The 21,094-nt window shown below is 45.5% G+C and overlaps 2 protein-coding genes across 2 annotated transcripts; both read left to right on the plus strand.

The window, feature by feature from the left end:
• The first annotated feature begins 2,785 nt into the window (after positions 1-2,785).
• Positions 2,786-8,611, plus strand: LOC127307740 (U-box domain-containing protein 34). The gene is made up of 9 exons (XM_051338500.2): positions 2,786-3,222; positions 3,337-3,467; positions 3,543-3,658; positions 5,815-5,936; positions 6,062-6,351; positions 6,500-6,601; positions 6,823-7,251; positions 7,345-8,094; positions 8,171-8,611. The coding sequence occupies exons 1-9, from the start codon at positions 3,036-3,038 to the stop codon at positions 8,345-8,347; spliced, it is 2,304 nt and encodes a 767-aa protein (XP_051194460.1). The 5' UTR covers positions 2,786-3,035; the 3' UTR covers positions 8,348-8,611.
• Positions 8,612-17,358: 8,747 nt separating this feature from the next.
• On the plus strand, positions 17,359-17,706 carry LOC139832435 (uncharacterized). Its single transcript, XM_071822196.1, has one exon. The coding sequence runs from the start codon at positions 17,359-17,361 to the stop codon at positions 17,704-17,706; it is 348 nt and encodes a 115-aa protein (XP_071678297.1).
• Positions 17,707-21,094: the final 3,388 nt, after the last annotated feature.

Genomic DNA, 21,094 nt, shown 5'->3' on the forward strand with positions numbered 1-21,094 from the left:
AACAAAAAATCATGTACTCGGACAACCGTGAATACGTGGGTTTCCTGTTTACTTAACTGAAATAAAATAAAAATCTCAATCGTGTCAGCAGGTCACACCAATATGACCAGCATGTATCAGCATGGCTGACACAGAGATAACAAAAGCGTTGTAGCCGGCGCGGCGTTACGCCGCGCTTGCCATCTAGTAATTGTATATATCGAGTAAGTATATAGGAAGAAATCTAACAAGATCCCATATTCGTCAGCTGACGGGCGTCCCTAGCTGGCGCTCGCGCGCCAGATTCTTAATGCGCGATCGGTTTCCGACAGCCTAATTAGGAAAAACCGTGTTTTCCTTTCTGACAGGTAGCTTTCACGTAGTGCATGTCTCTCCTTTCATGTAATTAATGTTAATAATCAATGCATGTAAGTTAGCATGACAAAAAGTAGAAGACATGCATGAGATGGACCACATTTTCTTCTCTCTCCCCGCGTCACGTGCATTCCTAATTAGCATGGCTAATCACCGCATGCAAATTTAGGGTCAGCTGTAGAATATATGTAGCAGAAACCATTGTTTAAAATGATTTATCTTTCAAATGAACGCTTCGATTTAAGATTCGTTTTCACCAATAAATCCGTCTCGACGAGATCTTCAAAACTAGCACCAATATTAGTATGTTTCGACAAACTTTTTTCTGGCTAAAAGTTATCAACCCTCTCTATTTGAATAATCAACCCCTCCGTATTTCAGTGATCAATGGTAAATGTATAAAATTATCAACCTGGTGCAGGCTATTTAGGGAAAATTCTGCATTCATACATAAAATAGACGAATCTGCTGATGTTAGCGGAATCTTTTCCAAATTTGAAAATTCAAAACGTTTTAACTTTCAAACGATAACTCCAAATTATGATCCGCTTTCACCAAAAAATCCGTCTCGACGAGATCTTCAAAACTATCACCCATGTTGATATGTTTCGAGAAACTTTTTTCCGGGCTAAAAGTTATCAACCCTCTCTATCTGAATAATCAACCCCTCCGTACTTGAGTGATCAACGGTAAATATATAAAATTATCAATCTGGTGTAGGCTATTGAGGGAAAGTTCTGCATGCATGCACAAATAGACGAATATGCTGATGTCAGCGGAATCTTTTCCAAATTTATAAATTCAAAACGTTTTAACTTTCAAACGACAACTCCAAATTAAGATTCATTTTCACCAATAAATCCGTCTCGACGAGATCTTCAAAACTAGCACCCATGTTGATATGTTTCGAGAAACTTTTTTTCGGGCTAAAAGTTATCAACCCTCTCTATCTGAATAATCAACCCCTCTGTACTTGAGTGATCAACAGTAAATATATAAAATTATCAACCTAGTGTAGGCTATTGAGGGAAAGTTCTGCATGCATGCAGAAATAGACGAATATGCTGATGTCAGCGGAATCTTTTCTAAATTTGTAAATTCAAAACGTTTTAACTTTCAAACGACAACTCCAAATTAAGATTCGCTTTCACCAATAAATCCGTCTCGACGAGATCTTCAAAACTAGCACCCATGTTGATATGTTTCGAGAAACTTTTTTTCGGGCTAAAAATTATCAACCCTCTCTATCTGAATAATCAACCCCTCCGTACTTGAGTGATCAACGACGAATATATAAAATTATGAACCCCAAAGTTAATTTTATTTGAAACAGTTTAGCGATTTTTTTTAGTTTAGAAGCTATCAACCCGGTGTCCTGTTATTTATCAACAGTAAATATAAATAACTACCAACCCTAAAAATCTAATTTTATTTTGAATATTTTGGCGACTCTTTTTAGTTTACAAGTTATCAACCCGATGGCCTGTTGTTTATCAATGGTAATTATAAATAACTACCAACCATAAAAAGTATTTCATTTAGAATATTTTAGCGAACATTTTATTTATTTTACAAGCTATCAACCTGGTGCCTCGTTATTTATCAACGGTAAATATAAATAAATAATAACCCTAAAACATATTTCATTTAGAAATATTTAGCGAGTCTCTTTTAATTTACAAGCTATCAACCCGGTGACCCGCTATTTATCAATGATAAAAATAAATAAATATCAACCCTAAAAATTTAATTTAATTTAAAATATGTAGGGACTCTTTTTTGTTTACAAGTTATCAACCCGGTGCCCCGTTATTTATCAACGGTAAATTTAATTTAGAATATTTTAGCAACTTTTGTTAGCTTACAACTTAAACAATAGTACTTAATTTGAGTAGCAAGTGGTAGTTCATTTGAGTTGCAAGTGGATCTCCCCACCCGTTATTTCCCCCCTTAAAAACCACTAGCCCGAAAAAGGGAATTATAAAAATTAATCGAAAAAACATGAATTACCGTACGAAATAACAACACAAAGGGAATTGCAAAAAAAGAGAATTGTCAAAAGGGAATTGCAAAAAAAAAATTGAGAGTCTGCCTCGTGCTGAAAAAAAGAACGTGTATGCATGCAGAAACTTGTGAGAGCTAGTGCTAAAAAGTTGGCTCATTAAATGCAAACCCATGAGATAGTTTATGCATGCATGTAGTGTGAACGCTCTTGGTTGTATGCAACATGCAAGTGTGAACATGAGCTGTTAGTGTGACCACACATATGCATGTGGACGTAATTAAACACATGAGCTGTTAGTGTGAACACACATCTGCATGTGAACGTAATTAAACAGTACGAGACAAAAAGGGAATTGATTCGCGCTTCCGCGCGAGCGCTCCGCGCTGACCGAAACTGATCGCTTGAGCGATCGATTGCCAAGGAGGGGATTCCTCAGCTGACACCCCTCCCCTTCGCTACACCTGCAACGATCGATTGCCAAGGAGGGGATTTCCTCAGCTGACACCCCTCCCCTTCGCTACACCTGCAACGAACTCTAAGCCCATTAACTAACAGATTCCCGCGTGTGCCTGATATCCCGCGCCGAGCGGGCTGGCTGACAAACGGCCAACACACGACACGCACGGCGGCGCAGGCAACACCTCCAGCGCGCATCTACCTCCCCATTCCTACAACCATGGCCTCCGGCGCGCTTCCGCCGCCATCGCCCACCGTCGCCGTCGCCGTCCGCCCCGGCGGCAGCGCGAGCCGCCGCGCCGCCCGGTGGGCCGCGGCCAGCCTCCTCCAGGACGACGGCGCAGGCCGCGCCGCCGCCATCGCCTTCGTCCACGTCATCCCACCGCTCTCCTTCGTCCCCTCCCCGAGTAAGGATACACTCCCCATCTATTTGCCTCTCGCCCTCCTTGGCCCGGGTTGATTATGGCGTGATCGAGCTGACACGCGCGCGCTGTTTGTGTTAATTTTGATCGGCGGCGAAGCGGGTGAGCGGGTGCCCGTGGCGCGAGTGGGGCGCGACGCGGCGAAGGCCTACACCCACGACCGGCACGCGCGCGTGCAGGAGGCGCTGCTCCCCTTCCGCCGCCTCTGCGGCGGCCGCGCCTACGCCAATGTGAGTGCACGCACGAGCGCGAGACGTATCGCATTTTCACAGACATACGAATTTGATCTGATTTTTTGTTGTCAGGTGGAGACGGTGGTGGTGGAGGGCGACGACGTGGCGGAGGCGCTCCTGCGGTACGCTGCCGAGTCCGGCGTGCGGTGCTTGGTGCTCGGCTCCGTCTCCTTCCGGTGGTTCCAGAGGTGCGCTATTTTCCCCTCTCTTCTTTCTTCGTTTTTGTGACCACCGATCGTCCTTCCAAGTTAGTAGTGAACAACTGATAGAGTTGAATCCGGGCACTATCGTTGAGCAATCCGGGTACTATCAGTAGTACGAGAAAAAGGCGTGCCTTTGTTGCTATTAATTTAGCCTTTCTGGTGGAGGGTTGATTCTGAAAGCCCCACGGAGCAATACATACCTTTAATCGCAATTACTGCATTTTTGAGAGCTTGGTAGATCTGATGTTCGCATTTTGTGTGCTACTTCTGTACTGTTACGGCATCTCCAACAGATGCAAGCACCATCGACGCGCTAATTTTTTTTATACAATGCCGGTTTTCGCATTTTCAGACGGTGCGTCTCTAGGTTTTCCAGATGCGCGAAAAGATACAGGACGAAAACAGCGTTTTACCATCTGTTGTAAATACAGGGGCCAAAAACAAGTTCTACATATCAAACATTCTACTAAAAAAGGTTTTAAAACGATGATAAGAACCATAATTAAACGGATACAATACATCTAAAAAAACATCTAAAAATCGGAGAAGTAGAAGTCCGATCCCGACGGTTCGATGGCTCGGTCAAGAACAAATCCGGCCAAAGTTCATCGTTTTCGTCGATGGTCGTCGGGCCGGCTTTACTCCGCCTCGATGAACCGCTTGCGCACGCGAATGGTCTCCTTCTTCGCCCTGCGCTCGGCCTTCTTCTGCGCGTAGAAGGCGCTCGTCGAGGACGTCCCGCGGGAAGGCGGCGGCCCACGCCTCCATGGCGTGTTCATCCGCTTACCTATGCAATGACGAGGCAGCGCTGAAGCTGCTGGCGGCGGGGCTGCTCAACGGTGACGACGTTATCGAAGCTGGCCAAGAAGTCCGCCTCCTCGAGCGCGGCGCATTCCTTAACATTGAGCTGCTGGCAGTGGCGCCTGAGGCGCCATGCTGCCGTGTCGCTGCTCCACGGTGAGGTGAGCGCCACGTGCCACTCGTGCAGGCGCGCACGCCCATGGAACCGGAGGAGTTGCGCCTGGGGGCCATGGTGCCGGCGCGATCTCGGTGGTGTGCGTGGAAGGGGAAGTGGCGCGTGGCAGGCAAGAGGGCGGCGCATGGCGGGAAGGACTTTTCAGCGGCGGTTGAGGACACATCGCGCGCACACTTTTATACCGCACGTGGCAAAAAAAATAGCGCGCACTATTTTCACGTGTCTGTTGGAGCGAAAGTTTTCTGCGCCGGCGCGCTAAACTGGCGCTTTTTACTGCGCGGACGCATTTTGGCACGTCTGCTCTTATGTCTTTACATGATGTGCATTGGGTTCTCGATTTTTCGATATAAAACAATATATTATACTATGAAATTTGTACCAAGTACCCACCAAATACACGCCGCCTCTGCAATCCAGATGCACAGAGATTTGACAGTCGAATGTCATGACACGACGATCTTATATGGTACGGCACACCAATCATCAATATAACCATTGGTAACACCCTGGCAGCGAGAAAGGTTTTCCGACAGCAAAACGTCTATGAAAGGGAGCAAATTAAAGTGTGCACCCCTGTAGCCCATAAACCCAATTAAGGCGTGATCATTGGTTTTCACCTTAAAATACAGGTCCGATCAATGTTGGTCGGACTAAATTTAGAGGAAGAGCACATCCCGCTCTCTCAAATCACTTTTAATATCGTAGACACGTTGATTTTTTTTATATATATTTGGTCAAACTTTACAGAAGTTGACTTCGGCCAAAACTAAAACACAGCGTAATTAGGAAAAAGCAGGGAGTAGTTGATTGGCCCTGCTTCGACCGAGTGTAGTTTTTTATTTAGCTCAAGTTCGATTTATGTACCGGGGAACACACAAGAAGTACCTCCAATCCAAGTAGACCTTGTGTTCATTATTGGCAGTAATATTTCCAAGTAGTTTACTTTAAGGTGAGCTTACTTTTACTTGTTAGCATTCTGAAGCTGCCTTCAGTAATGTTTTGCGATATTGTGCCTACAGGCTCTTCCAAATTCAGAAATATCTTCATGGCTGTACAATTATCACTGTATCTATTATAAGCACTATATTCTTATTAGGTCTTAAACACTTAGGTTTCAGCTTGGGTCATATCTGCTGCTTAAATCACTTCACCATCCACTATGCAGGGTGCTGCGTATTCCTGATGTGCCAACTGATGTCCTGAAAAATACACAAAACTCGTGCAACGTCTTTGTTGTGTGCAAGCGAACAATAATCGTGAAAGTTTCAGGATATCCTCAGGCAAGCAGTATGTGTCAACTTCTATAATTAGCTTTATATATCTTAATATTTAATTTCTTGTCATGTCTCCTTTTTTTGTCTTGGATGTTTTAAATTCTCTTTGCGTATTGGATGTTCTCAATTTTTTTCCAGAGTCTAGCACAAACTTAAGCATTCAATCAATTAGTCACGAAGCATTTGCGCAAAAACAGATGGGCTTGTTATTCGAGAACGTTGATGCAGAGTCACGCTCAGTATCATGCTCTCAGGCCCGTTGTTCTCATAGTGCTTTCTCTGATGATAGTACAAGATCAGAAAGTGGTGCATTAGTCCAAGTAGGAAATGGAAGTGCAAAGACAAAAGGAAGAGATTTGATCAAAAACTATAGTTCTCACAGCTCCTTGAAGGAAGGTCCTTATGCTGCATCGAACTCAAGTGATGAGGTCCGGTACTCGATTAGATTTCAGATCTATATTCTATTTTTTGAGATGAATAAGTGCATATATTATATTGTGTTTCATGAGAAATGTGCAGTTTCAGATATATTTGCTTCCAGAACATACTGAATTGTTATCCTGACGTTATCGACAGTGTCAATCTATAAATGAAGTAGAAAAACTGAGGAAGGAATTGAAGGAAACCGTGGTTATGTATGATAAAGCTTGTGAAGATCTCGTCCATGCTAAGAAAAAGGTTAAATTTCTTCAGCAGACTGTCGTAGCTTAAGAAGCTATTATCCCTATGTAGTGATGCTGATCCAACAGTCTAGCTATTGTGTTGTGCAGTACTACTTCCCTAAATAATTTGAAAAGCATGAGTACGAATGTTCTATCAGTAAATATTCTCATATTAGTATTAGTTAGCGTGATTCAGCATTCTCTTACATGGTTAAAAGAAGTCTCGTCATGTCGCAGATTCAGGTACTTTCTACTGAATGTTCTGAAGATGCAAGGAAGGTGGAGCATGCACTACATAAGGAGGAAACTCTTAAGCAGGTTGCAGCCGATGAGAAAGCAAAACATTTGGTAGCCATTCAAGAAGTTGAGCAAGCCAAACGATCATTCACCCGGGAGGCCTACTCTAAGCACAAGGCTAAAATGGTAGGTGGTATAGTTTCTATTGATAAGGAGAAGGTTGTGGATGCTATATTGTCGACAAGCAAAAATTGCAGGCGATACTCGAAACATGAAATAGAACTTGCCACTGATAACTTCTCTGAAGCAAGGAAGATCGGTGAGGGAGGTTATGGGACTGTGTATCGGTGCACCCTTGATCACATTGAAGTAGCAGTCAAGACAATTCAGCAGGATTCCACCGACAAAATTGACGAGTTCTTGAGAGAGGTATGGATGGATTACAGAAATATGGCATAAAACATAATTTCATTCATATTATGTCTAATAATTCAATTATTTGCCCTATACGGATTCATCCAGGTTGAGATTCTTAGCAAACTTCACCATCCCAACTTGGTTATGTTGATTGGTTTCTGTCCTGAAATCGGCTGTCTCGTATACGAGTACATGTCGAATGGAAGTCTAGAAGATCAACTTCTTGACAACAAAAGGCGTCAGCCACTGCACTGGTTCCTCCGGTTTCGTATCATCTTTGAAGTGTCTTGTGGGCTTGCTTTCTTGCATGGAAGGAAACCGGAGCCAATTGTCCACCGTGACCTGAAACCTGCAAACATACTATTGGACAAGAACTATGTGGGTAAGATCGGAGATGCTGGCTTTGCGAAGCTCATATCTGACGTTGTGCCTGAATGGCAAACTGAATACACAGATACTATCATCGCTGGTACGCTGTACTACATGGACCCAGAGTACCAAACAACTGGGACAGTTCGGCTGAAATCGGACCTATTCGCACTGGGAGTCATCATTCTTCAGATACTAACCGGGAAACACCCGAATGGACTCATCGTAAGCGCAGAAAAAGCTATCGAAAGGGGTTCGCTTGCTCATATCCTCGACAAATCTCAAACTGATTGGCCACTCGCTGAGACAGAAATGTTGGCAAAGCTCGGTTTACGGTGCACGGCCCTGAAATGCAGGGATCGTCCTGATCTCGAGTCGGAGGTGCTGCCGAAGCTCGAGGAAATTCTGCATAGAATTTCTTCTAATATCAGTATAAGAAATCCAGACTCATGTGTACCAAGACACTTCATCTGCCCGTTAACACAGGTAATTCTGCTTCTACTTGACTATCATTTCAGTAACTACGTCTTATCCTCTAGCTAACCACACAGTTTCGGTGCAGGAGGTGATGGATGATCCATATGTCGCCGCAGATGGACACACCTATGAGCACCATGCCATCGAAGCTTGGGTCCGGAAACACAGGGTATCACCCGTGACGAGGTGCAATCTCCCGAATTCATCTACAATTCCCAACCATTCGCTGCGCGCAGCGATTCAACAGTGGAAAAACTCATAGCCAACTTTGACAGGGCTTGAACATGGGCATCAGGTTTATACCCATATTTGATGTAATTGACTTAGCTGTTATTCATCATGTTCTTCAACCCCATGAAACTGATACTAAATTGGTTGTATGATGTGAAGCATAGAAATTAAAGCATAGAGATTAGTTTTGTTGGCAAGTGGTTTTATTCGCTTTTGTTTCTGTTATTGAATAATCAATACAGCGGTTGGCTTTGTTCGGTATCCAACATGTTGACAGGATGACAGGTCCATTATTTTCCATGAGACGATCTCATCTCACATTTGCATGTATCAATTTCACCAAGTTGTGGCGGCTAACGATGCAAGTCGGCCCAGGCTTATCTGAAAGTGGTTTCCACGCTCATTCATCTCACCGCCTAGAAGGGATGTACCTGATAGACGAGAGCCGGTGAGGAATATAAAACTACGCCCCTCCTCCCTCCTGTCTTTTGATCATCTTCGACGACTTAGTTTGATGATCTCTCCTTGTGCCCGACACTAGTCAAGCTGGACAGGGTGTTCATCACCGTCCGGTGGGAGGAGCTTCACAACAGCTGCTCCTTGGACTGCTTGGCGACGGTTGTGGCGGATCACTGTCCCCTCCTCCTCGACTGCACTACTCAGTCGGTGGGTCGGAAACGGTTCCAGTTTGAACTTTTCTAGGTGAAACTCGATGGGTTCAGCGATGTGGTGCAGTCCGCTTGGGCTGTGATTGACGGCGATCCAGATCCCTTCCGGCAACTCAACGCAAAGCTGAAGCGTACGGCGCGCAGCCTCATGAGCTGGAGCGACAAGAAGGTTGGGGATGTAAAATTGAAGCTGATGACAACGTGGGAAGTGGTGTTGAGGCTGGATGTCGCCATGGAATCACGAACGTTGTCTCCGGACGAGCGTCGACTCCAGGCCCACCTTAAACGCGCCTATTTGGGGTTGGCTTCCCTCGAGCGCACGATGGCCTGCCAACGGGCCAAGATTGCATGGCTGAGGGAAGGGGATGCAAACATGGCCTTCTTCCACCAACATGCGGCCTACCGCGTCAAAAGAACATTATCCATAGCCTACAGGTCGAGGGCGCAGTCATCTCAGACCATGCTGCCATGGCGGAAGCTTCTTTTACGCACTTTGAGGGTCTCCTAGGCACTCCTGTGGACCGTCATTACTCGCTGGATCTGGACTTCCTGGGAACGCACCCAGTGGACCTGTCCGAGCTTGAGGCTGCGTTCACGGAGGACGAGATCCGGGAGGTTGTTAGGCGGCTGCCCCATGGAAAAGCGCCGGGCCCAGACGGGTTCACGACTGAGTTCCTCCAAAGTTGTTGGGGGATAGTGAAAGAGGATTTTATGGTAGCTTTCAATAAGTTTTTCACGTTGTGCGGACGCGGATTGCAGGCCTGGATCAGGCTCTGATGATACTGCTGCCCAAGCGCCCGGGTGCGGCGCCGCTGGGTGACTACCGACCGATCAGCCTGATACATATCTTTGCCAAGCTGGTGGCGAAGACTCGGGCGTCTCACCTGGCCCCTCGGATGGAGTCACTGGTGGATCGCAACCAATGTTCTTTCATTCGCAAACGGTGCATCCACGACAACTTCATGTTGGTTCAGCAGACGGCTAGGTTCCTCCATCGGATGAAGGAGCCACGGGTGATGCTCAAGTTGGACATAGAGCGGGCCTTCGACTCCATCTCATGGGGATTCCTTGTTGAGATCCTATGTAAGATGGGGTTTCAACCGAGGTTCTGTGAGTTGGTGGCCATTCTACTGTCCACGGCAAGCACTAGGGCGATGCTCACTGGTGAGTGATACGTCTCCAACGTATCTATAATTTCCGATGTTCCATGCTTGTTTTATGACAATACCAACATGTTTTGTTCACACTTTATATCATTTTCATGCATTTTCCGGAACTAACCTATTAACAAGATGCCACAGTGCCAGTTCCTGTTTTCTGCTGTTTTTGGTTCCAGAAAGGCTGTTCGGGCAATATTCTCGGAATTGGACGAAATCAACGCCAAACCTCCTATTTTTCCCGGAAGCGTCCAGAACACCGAAGAAGAGTCGGAGAGGGGCCAGGGGGCCACCACACCACATGGCGGCGCGGGCCAGGCCTAGGCCGCGCCGGCCTAGGGTGTGGCGCCCCCAGGTGCCCCCCTGCGCCGCCTCTTCGCCTATAAAAGCCCTTTCGACCTAAAAACGCAGTACCAATTGACGAAACTCCAGAAAGACTCCAGGGGCGCCGCCACCGTCGCGAAACTCCAATTCGGGGGACAGAACTCTCTGGTCCGGCACCCTGCCGGACGGGGAATTGCCCCCGGAGCCATCTCCACCGCCGTCTTCACCGCCATCTTCACCGCCATCGCTGCTTCCATGATGAGGAGGGAGTAATCCACCTCCGAGGCTGAGGGCTCCGCTGTAGCTATGTGGTTCATCTCTCTCCCATGTACCTCAATACAATAATCTCATGAGCTGCTTTACATGATTGAGATTCATATGAGTTTGTATCACAATTTATCTATGTGCTACTCTAGCAAAGTTATTAAAGTAGTTCTATTCCTCCTGCACGTGTGTAAAGGTGACAGTGTGTGCACCGTGTTAGTACTTGGTTTATGCTATGATCATGATCTCTTGTAGATTGCGAAGTTAACTATTGCTATGATAATATTGATGTGATCTATTCCTCCTACATATGCATGAAGGTGACAGTGTGCATGCTATGTTAGTACTTGGTTTAGTCTGTTGATCTATCTTACACTATAAGGTTACTTAAATATGAGCATTATTGTGGAGCTTGTTAACTCCGGCATTGAGGGTTCGTGTAATCCTACGCAATGTGTTCATCATCCAACAAAAGTGTAGAGTATGCATTTATCTATTCTGTTATGTGATCAATGTTGAGAGTGTCCACTAGTGAAAGTGTAATCCCTAGGCCTTGTTCCTAAATACTGCTGCGTTACTACTGCTTGTTTCTTGTTTTATCACAAGCATTACTGCTGCAATACTACCACCATCAACTACACGCCAAAGAAGCTATTTTCTCGGCACCGTTGCTACTGCTCATATATATTCATACCACCTGTATTTCACTATCTCTTCGCCGAACTAGTGCACCTATTAGGTGTGTTGGGGACACAAGAGACTTCTTGCTTTGTGGTTGCAGGGTTGCATGAGAGGGATATCTTTGACCTCTTCCTCCCTGAGTTCGATAAACCTTGGGTGATCCACTTAAGGGAAAACTTGCTGCTGTTCTACAAACCTCTGCTCTTGGAGGCCCAACACTGTCTACAGGAAAGGAGGGGGAACGTAGACATCAAGCACTTTTCTGGCGCCGTTGCCGGGGAGGAAAGGTAAAAGGTACTCACACTCCGGACCTCGGCTACCAAGCTATTTTCGCCGGTGTAAGTACTCAAAGCTATTTCCTTTAGATCCTGCAATTGCAACTTTTTGTTTCTTGTTTACACTAGTAAGGCATAATGGACAACAATGAGCTTTTTACTCTATTTCCTGATTTAAGACATGGATGGTTTGATCCGAAAATTAAAAAACCCATGGAACATATTAGTATGAACACTTTGAACACCATTGTTGATAATGATATAGAAAGTTCTAAGCTTGGGGAAGCTGGCTTTGATGAGCATGATCTTTTTAGTCCCCCAAGAATTGAGGAGAAAATTTTCTTTGATGATACTTTGCCTCCAATTTATGATGATTATAATGATGGTAGTCTTATGGTACCACCTGTTATGGAGGATAAATTTGATTATGATTACAATATGCCTCCTATATATGATAGCTACTTTGTTGAATTTGCTCCCACTACAACTAATAAAATTGACTGTGCTTATGTTGGGAGTAGTAATAATTTTATGCATGAGACTCATGATAAGAATGCTTTATGTGATAGTTATATTGTTGAGTTTGCTCATGATGCTACTGAAAGTTATTATGAGAGAGGAAAATATGGTTGTAGAAATTTTCATGTTACTAAAATACCTCTCTATGTGCTGAAATTTTTGAAGCTACACTTGTTTTATCTTCCTATGCTTGTTACTTTGCTCTTCATGAACTTCTTTATTTACAAGATTCCTATGCATAGGAAGCATGTTAGATTTAAATATGTTTCTAATTTGGCTCTTGATGCTCTCTTTTGCTTCAAATACAATTTCTTGCGAGTGCATCACTAAAACTGCTGAGCCCATCTTAATGGCTATAAAGAAAAGAACTTCTTGGGAGATAACCCATGTGTTATTTTGCTACAGTACTTTGTTTTATATTTGTGTCTTGGAAGTTGTTTACTACTGTAGCAACCTCTCCTTATCTTAGTTTTGTATTTTGTTGTGCCAAGTAAAGTCTTTGATAGTAAAGTAAGTACTAGATTTGGATTACTGCACAGTTCCAGATTTCTTTGCTGTCACGAATCTGGGTCTACCTCCCTGTAGGTAGCTCAGCAAATTAAGCCAATTTACGTGCATGATCCTCAGATATGTACGCAACTTTCATTCAATTTGGGCATTTTCATTTGAGCAAGTCTGGTGCCATTTTAAAATTCGTCAATACGAACTGTTCTGTTTTGACAGATTCTGCCTTTTATTTCGCATTGCCTCTTTTGCTATGTTGGATGAATTTCTTTGATCCATTAATGTCCAGTAGCTTTATGCAATGTCCAGAAGTGTTAAGAATGATTGTGTCACCTCTGAATATGTTAATTTTTATTGTGCACTAACCCTCTAATGAGTTGTTTCGAGTTTGGTGTGGAGGAAGTTTTCAAGGATCAAGAGAGGAGTATGATGCAACATGATCAAGGAGAGTGAAAGCTCTAAGCTTGGGGATGCCCCGGTGGTTCACCCCTGCATATTCTAAGAAGACTCAAGCGTCTAAGCTTGGGGATGCCCAAGGCATCCCCTTCTTCATCGACAATATTATCAGGTTCCTCCCCTGAAACTATATTTTTATTCCGTCACATCTTATGCACTTTACTTGGAGCGTCTGTATGTTTCTTGTTTTTGTTTTTGTTTGAATAAATGCTTGTGTGGGAGAGAGACACGCTCCGCTGGTTCGTATGAACACATGTGTTCTTAGCTTTTAATTTTCATGGCGAAGGTTGAAACTGCTTCGTTAATTATTATGGTTGGAAACGGAAAATGTTACATGTAGTAATTGGTATGATGTCTTGAATAACTTGATATTTGGCAATTGTTGTGCTCTTGTTTAAGCTCTTGCATCATATACCTTGCACCTATTAGTGAATAAATACATAGAGCTTGTTAAAATTTGGTTTGCATGAGTGGTTTCTCTAGAGTCTAGATATTTTCTAGTAAGATGTTTGAACAACAAGGAAGACGATGTATAGTTTTATAATGCTTGTAATATGTCTTTTATGTGAGTTTTGCTGTACTAGTTCGTGCTTGTGTTTGCTTCAAACAACCTTGCTAGCCTAAACCTTGTATCGAGAGGGAATACTTCTCATGCATCCAAATCCTTGAGCCAAACAACACTATGCCATTTGTGTCCACCATACCTACCTACTACATGGTATTTTCCGCCATTCCAAAGTAAATTGCTTGAGTGCTACCTTTAAAATTCCATCATTCACCTTTGCAATATATAGCTCATGGGACAAATAGCTTAAAAACTATTGTGGTATTGAATATGTACTTATGCACTTTATCTCTTATTAAGTTGCTCGTTGTGCGATAACCATGTTCACTGGGGACGCCATCAACTACTCTTTGTTGAATTTCATGTGAGTTGCTATGCATGTTCGTCTTGTCTGAAGTAAGAGCGATCTACCACCTTATGGTTAAGCATGCATATTGTTAGAGAAGAACATTGGGCCGCTAACTAAAGCCATGATCCATGGTGGAAGTTTCAGTTTTGGACATATATCCTCAATCTCATATGAGAAAATTATTAATTGTTGTTACATGCTTATGCATAAAAGAGGAGTCCATTATCTGTTGTCTATGTTGTCCCGGTATGGATGTCTAAGTTGAGAATAATCAATAGCGAGAAATCCAATGCGAGCTTTCTCCTTAGACCTTTGTACAGGCGGCATAGAGGTACCCCTATGTGACACTTGGTTAAAACATGTGCATTGTGATGATCCGGTAGTCCAAGCTAATTAGGACAAGGTGCGGGCACTATTAGTATACTATGCATGAGGCTTGCAACTTGTAAGATATAATTTACATGATACATATGCTTTATTACTACCGTTGACAAAATTGTTTCATGTTTTCAAAATAAAAGCTCTAGCACAAATATAGCAATCGATGCTTTCCTCTTTGAAGGACCATTCTTTTACTTTTATTGTTGAGTCAGTTCACCTATCTTTCTCCACCTCAAGAAGCAAACATTTGTGTGAACTGTGCATTGATTCTTATATACTTGCTTATTGCATTTGTTATATTGCTTTGCATTGACAACTATCCATGAGATATACATGTTACAAGTTGAAAGCAACCGCTGAAACTTAATCTTCCATTGTGTTGCTTCAATGTCTCTACTATGAATTTATTGCTTTATGAGTAACTCTTATGCAAGACTTATTGATGCTTGTCTCGAAAGTACTATTCATGAAAAGTCTTTGCTATATGATTCACTTGTTTACTCATTGCATTTACATTGTTTCGAATCGCTGCATTCATCTCATATGCTTTACAATGGTATGATTAAGATTATGTTGGTAGCATGTCACCTCAGAAATTATCTTTTATCGTTTACCTACTCGAGGACGAGTAGGAACTAAGCTTGGGGATGCTGATACGTCTCCAACGTATCTATAATTTCCGATGTTCCATGCTTGTTTTATGACAATACCAACATGTTTTGTTCACACTTTATATCATTTTCATGCATTTTCCGGAACTAACCTATTAACAAGATGCCACGGTGCAGGTTCTGTTTTCTGCTGTTTTTGGTTCCGTAAAGGCTGTTCGGACAATATTCTCGGAATTGGACGAAATCAACGCCAAACCTCCTATTTTTCCCGGAAGCGTCCGTAACACCGAAGAAGAGTCGGAGAGGGGCCGGGGGGCCACCACACCACATGGCGGCGCGGGCCAGGCCTAGGCCGCGCCGGCCTAGGGTGTGGCGCCCTGTGTGCCCCCTGCGCCGCCTCTTCGCCTATAAAAGCCCTTTCGACCTAAAAACGCAGTACCAATTGACGAAACTCGAGAAAGACTCCGGGGCGCCGCCACCGTCGCGAAACTCCAATTCGGGGACAGAACTCTCTGTTCGGCACCCTGCCGGACGGGGAATTGCCCCCGGAGCCATCTCCACCGCCGTCTTCACCGCCATCTTCACCGCCATCGCTGCTTCCATGATGAGGAGGGAGTAATCCACCTCCGAGGCTGAGGGCTCCGCTGTAGCTATGTGGTTCATCTCTCTCCCATGTACCTCAATACAATAATCTCATGAGCTGCTTTACATGATTGAGATTCATATGAGTTTGTATCACAATTTATCTATGTGCTACTCTAGCAAAGTTATTAAAGTAGTTCTATTCCTCCTGCACGTGTGTAAAGGTGACAGTGTGTGCACCGTGTTAGTACTTGGTTTATGCTATGATCATGATCTCTTGTAGATTGCGAAGTTAACTATTGCTATGATAATATTGATGTGATCTATTCCTCCTACATATGCATGAAGGTGACAGTGTGCATGCTATGTTAGTACTTGGTTTAGTCTGTTGATCTATCTTACACTATAAGGTTACTTAAATATGAGCATTATTGTGGAGCTTGTTAACTCCGGCATTGAGGGTTCGTGTAATCCTACGCAATGTGTTCATCATCCAACAAAAGTGTAGAGTATGCATTTATCTATTCTGTTATGTGATCAATGTTGAGAGTGTCCACTAGTGAAAGTGTAATCCCTAGGCCTTGTTCCTAAATACTGCTGCGTTACTACGCTTGTTTCTTGTTTCTTTGCGTTACTACTGCTGCAATACTACCACCATCAACTACACGCCAGCAAGCTATTTTCTGGCACCGTTGCTACTGCTCATATATATTCATACCACCTGTATTTCACTATCTCTTCGCCGAACTAGTGCACCTATTAGGTGTGTTGGGGACACAAGAGACTTCTTGCTTTGTGGTTGCAGGGTTGCATGAGAGGGATATCTTTGACCTCTTCCTCCCTGAGTTCGATAAACCTTGGGTGATCCACTTAAGGGAAAACTTGCTGCTGTTCTACAAACCTCTGCTCTTGGAGGCCCAACACTGTCTACAGGAAAGGAGGGGGAACGTAGACATCAGTGAGCCAGGCCACCCTATCTGGCATAGGAGGGGCCTGAGACAGGGTGATCCGCTGTCGCCTTCGTTGTTCGTGCTAGCCATGAACATGCTTAATAGGGTGCAGGCTAAGGCCATCGAGTTGGGGATCCTTCGACGCTTGGCGCGGAGGGAGATGGTTGCGTCGGTATCACTTTACACCGACGATGTGGTCATCTTTTGCCATCCGGATGAGACGGAGTTGCGTGCTATTCGCGGCATCTTGGAGCTCTTCGGGGAGGCGTCGGGACTGCATACCAACTTCGCCAAGTGCTCGGTATCCCCTATTGCCTGCTCGGAGGAGGAGGCCCATGGTGCGACCACCGTTATGGAGTGCCAGTTGGCACCCTTCCCGGTGAAGTACCTTGGCATCCCTCTCTCGATCAGACGGTTGTCGGGTGAGGCGTTTCAGCCTGTGGTGGATCGGTTGGCAGACAAGCTGCCTACCTGGAAGGCATCCATGATGCCTAGGGCGGGGCGCTTGACACTTGTCCGCTCGGTTCTCGCGGCCATACCGCTGCACCAGCTCATAGTGCTTGCCGTAAAAAAGAATGCACTTAACAGGTGAACAAGATACTACGCGGATTCTTGTGGGCGGACAGGGCTGACGCCAATGGCGGACACGGCCATGTCAAATGGTCTAGGGTGTGTCATCCGCTGCGGTTCGGTGGATTGGGGATCCCGGACCTTGCCCGCACCGCTATCAGCCTAAGGGTCCGCTAGCTATGGAGGATGCAGACTTACCCCCTGCGACCTTGGCGCGGGCTCGATATGCAGTTCTCCAAGGCAGAGCTTGATGTCTTTGTTGCCTCCACCTACATGGTGGCAGGCGACGGGACGTCCACCCTGTTTTGGGAGGATAGGTGGATGGATGGTCAATCCATCAAGGAGATAGCGCCAGGAGTTTATGCGTTGATCCCCAAGCGCCGTAGGAGGCAGCGTACCGTGCAACAGGCGCTGGTGGAGCGCGGTTGGATCTCTGACATAGTTGGTGTGCCTACCGCTTTGGCGCTCTGGCAATATGTCCAACTGCGGAGCGGACTCAGGGATGCTCAACTATCGAGGAGCCGGACAGGATGATTTGGCGCTGGACGATGGACTCTCAGTACTCTTCCCGGTCCTGCTATGACACCCTCTTCCAGGGGGCGGTCACTTCAGGCTCGTGGGAGCTAAACTGGAAATCCTGGGCGCCGCCTAGGGTGAAGTTCTTCATATGATTGGCCTGCCTCGACAGATGTTGGACGAGCGAGCGGCTTGCGCGTCGTGGCCTCCCACACGCTGCGCGATGCCCGTTGTGCGACTAGTCCAAGGAGACTATGGAGCACATTCTTACCGGTTGTCCCTTCTCCAGGACTACCTGGTATGAGGTCCTGTTGTGGATTCGATCCACCTCAGGGCCACCACGGTTGAGGGTGACTTCGCGGAGTGGTGGTCGCTGGTGGTGCGGACCGCTTTTCGCCAGCTGTGCAAGGGTACCTCGTCACTGATCATGCTCACTACATGGGGAATATGGAAGCATAGGAACGTTGCAGTCTTCGACAAATGCGCGTCCCTCGGTGGCTTTCCTGTTCGAGGACATCAGGGCCGAGGCGCGGCAGTGGGCGGATGCGGGGGGCCGAGGTCTCCGGCAACTACTCCCTTAGATTAGCTTTCTTGGGTTGAGTTGTATGGCGTGGTGTAAGGGTACATTGCCCCTATGTGTGGTTTTGGTAATTAATGACAACCCCTATGGACTAATGTTTTCATTGAGTTTATATGAAGGAATATTCCATAGGTTCTACTTGTATTCCATGTGTTGGATTCAAGTATGGATGCGATGCAAATAAAGATACATCTTGTGTGTTGGCATCAAGATCATCGGTTTGAAGATATATATGTGATATGATCAAGAAGAAGAAATGAAGATGGAGTTCTTCTGTGGAACTCAATATTAGCCATGCTCTATCTCATATGAGTATGAGAAGATACAAGGTTGAGTTGGGCAAGTTCAAGATGAGCATCTCAAGTGGATCACATGCTTGAAACTTATCGTCCATTTGGTGATAATGGACATGTGAAGATGTGCATCAATTGGGCTTTCCCATCATAGTGTATTGGGGAGCATTTGTGAGTCTTCACAAAGCAACAATGATCAAGTTGTGGCATTCCGGTTTGAGTAGAGCTTGAAGAGCTATCATCAAGATCAAGCGGGATGCACAAGGAAATGGTATGGCCTTGCTAGGTTTTCCTTTTATCGGTCTCAAGGTGGTTGATGGGAGACCAGATTATAGGATAGATAGCCGCACTATTAAGAGGGGCTTTCGGTTGGGTAACTTGATCACATCGTCTTAGGGAGCTCAATCATTTGCATACTTTGCATATCCTTATTGCTTCTTGGTGTTTCTCTGTGTGAGGTTCTTAAGCTTGTTGCTAGCTTTACAACAAGCCCAAGTTCATCGAAAGCGGAATCCGCATGCATCTTCTATTGCGTTTTCGAGTTTGGACGTCTTCACCATTTCTTGACGGTGGGAGACTCCCTCCCTAAAATCATCTAAAATATTCTGTGAGGAGTCTCCATATTTCCACTTACTGTTGGGATTCTATTCGTCGTTATCTTTCCAACAAAATTGGTTTCATGTCAATCGGAGTTCGGGAGCATTAGTTATCAAAAAAAAGGAGAAAGCAGAATAAAAAGAAAAAGAAAAGAAAAGGGGAGGTAGTGGCCGGCCTGCCGACCGGCCTGACCGGCCCACCCGCCGGCCCACCCGGTCTGGACCGGATCTGGTGCTGGTGCCAGCCGGGCCGCTTACTGTGGCGGTTCCGATGCGGCCGGCCCGGCACCGGCGCCCGCCGGCCCGCTCGGCGCCCCGCCGGCCGGCCGACCTCCTGGCCGGGCCGGGCCGTCTCCGCCTCCCCGCGCGGCCCACCTCGCGCGGCTTCACCTCGGCTTATCCGTCGCGCGTGCGGCGGCGCATCGCTCCGCCCTTCCAGCCTGCTCCCGCCCGACCGGCTGTGGCTCGGTTCGGCCGAGCTGGTGACCGGCTCCGGCTCTCGCTTTGCCGGTCGCCGGCTTTGTGCGCGGCTCGGGAAATTTTCCTGCGTGTCTTTGACTTGTCTTTTTCCCCAACGGTTTTATATGCTCCCTAGCTATAAATAGCCATTCTTCCACCTTGTGCAAGTAAGTTCTTCCCTTTCTTCACCTCCATTGTTGCTATTTGAAGAACTTGCTTCCCCCCTTGATTCCTCCCATGATTCTTGCCCATTCTTGAGGATTTGAGAGAGGAGATCTAGATCTACAATCCCCACCAATCAATTTCACCTCTAAGTGAGGGGAACCCTTTGGATCTAGATCTTGGAGTCTTTTGTTGACTTTCCCCATTGTTCTTCCTCTCCAATCTCATCTTAGCATTTGTTGCTTGGGTGGGATTTGAGAGTGAAGGATTTGAACACCTCTAGTGTTCTTGCTTTGCATCATTGCATAGTGTTGAGCTCTCCACCATGATTAGTTCGAGTGAGAGACCGTGAGCTTGTTACTCTTGGAGGGAGACCTCCTAGTTGGCTTGGCGGTTGGTGCTCCGGTGATCTCTTCAAGAAGATTGTGAAGAGGCCCGGGCTTCTCCTTCGTGGAGCTTGTAAAGTGGTTGTGGAGCTTGCCATCTCCAGAGCGGAGGAAAAGCTAACCATAAGGAAAGGGTCATTATCCTTCGTGGGTGTGGTTCGGAGAATAGGGTGAGCCTTCGGGGCGCGGGGAATCCTTCGTGGGACCTCCACTCCTCCAAACGTGATGTACCTTCTTGCAAAGGAAGGGAACATGAGAATACATCCTCGTCTCCGTGTGCCTCGGTTATTTCTATACCCGAGCTCTCTTTCCTTGTGATAGCCATCGTGCTTGAAGTACATATACCTTGCTATCACTTGTACTACATATATCTTGTGCCTATCTTGCTTAGCTCTAGTTGCTATTGTTACACTTAGTTGAGCTTAGCATATTTAGGGTTTGTGCTTGTAATCTAAACGGTAGTTTAATTCCGCATTATTCCAAGATAAATCCGTAAGAGTTTTTAATTGCCTATTGACCCCCCCCCCCCCCCTCTAGGCGACATCTCGATCTTTCACGTGGTATTGGTCCTTTTTTGAACTTGTACATATAACCTTCTTTTCTATCAATGCATCGAAACACAAGGCTTTTGTGTTTTCGCGAAAAAATAATAATAAGAGCATCTGCAGTCGCGTCCCCCAAACCATCCCCCAAACCGCGCCGGATCGAGCGTTTGGGGGACGTGTTTTATCTGTGCCGCGTTTGGGGGACATCGCTTCCCAGTTGCGTCCCCCAAACGCCGCCCCTAAACATTAAAATAATTTAAATAGATAGAAGAAAACTCTTTACTAATATTCAAATCGGTTCAACATAAATAAATTACATAGAAAACTTCGAAAAAACATAATTAAATTACATATAAATTATTTTAAACTACTTCTTCTTCTTCTT

Source organism: Lolium perenne, chromosome 6, assembly GCF_019359855.2.
Source record: "Lolium perenne isolate Kyuss_39 chromosome 6, Kyuss_2.0, whole genome shotgun sequence".
Classification (NCBI taxonomy): domain Eukaryota; kingdom Viridiplantae; phylum Streptophyta; class Magnoliopsida; order Poales; family Poaceae; genus Lolium; species Lolium perenne.

Excerpts from the sequence above, each read along its gene's own strand:
- LOC139832435 (XM_071822196.1), top strand. The coding sequence starts at position 17,359 with ATGCAGACTTACCCCCTGCGACCTTGGCGCGGGCTCGATATGCAGTTC.
- LOC127307740 (XM_051338500.2), top strand. The coding sequence starts at position 3,036 with ATGGCCTCCGGCGCGCTTCCGCCGCCATCGCCCACCGTCGCCGTCGCC. Across the intron at positions 6,352-6,499 it reads CATCGAACTCAAGTGATGAG|TGTCAATCTATAAATGAAGT; the intron begins GTCCGGTACTCG and ends CGTTATCGACAG. Across the intron at positions 7,252-7,344 it reads TTGACGAGTTCTTGAGAGAG|GTTGAGATTCTTAGCAAACT; the intron begins GTATGGATGGAT and ends GGATTCATCCAG.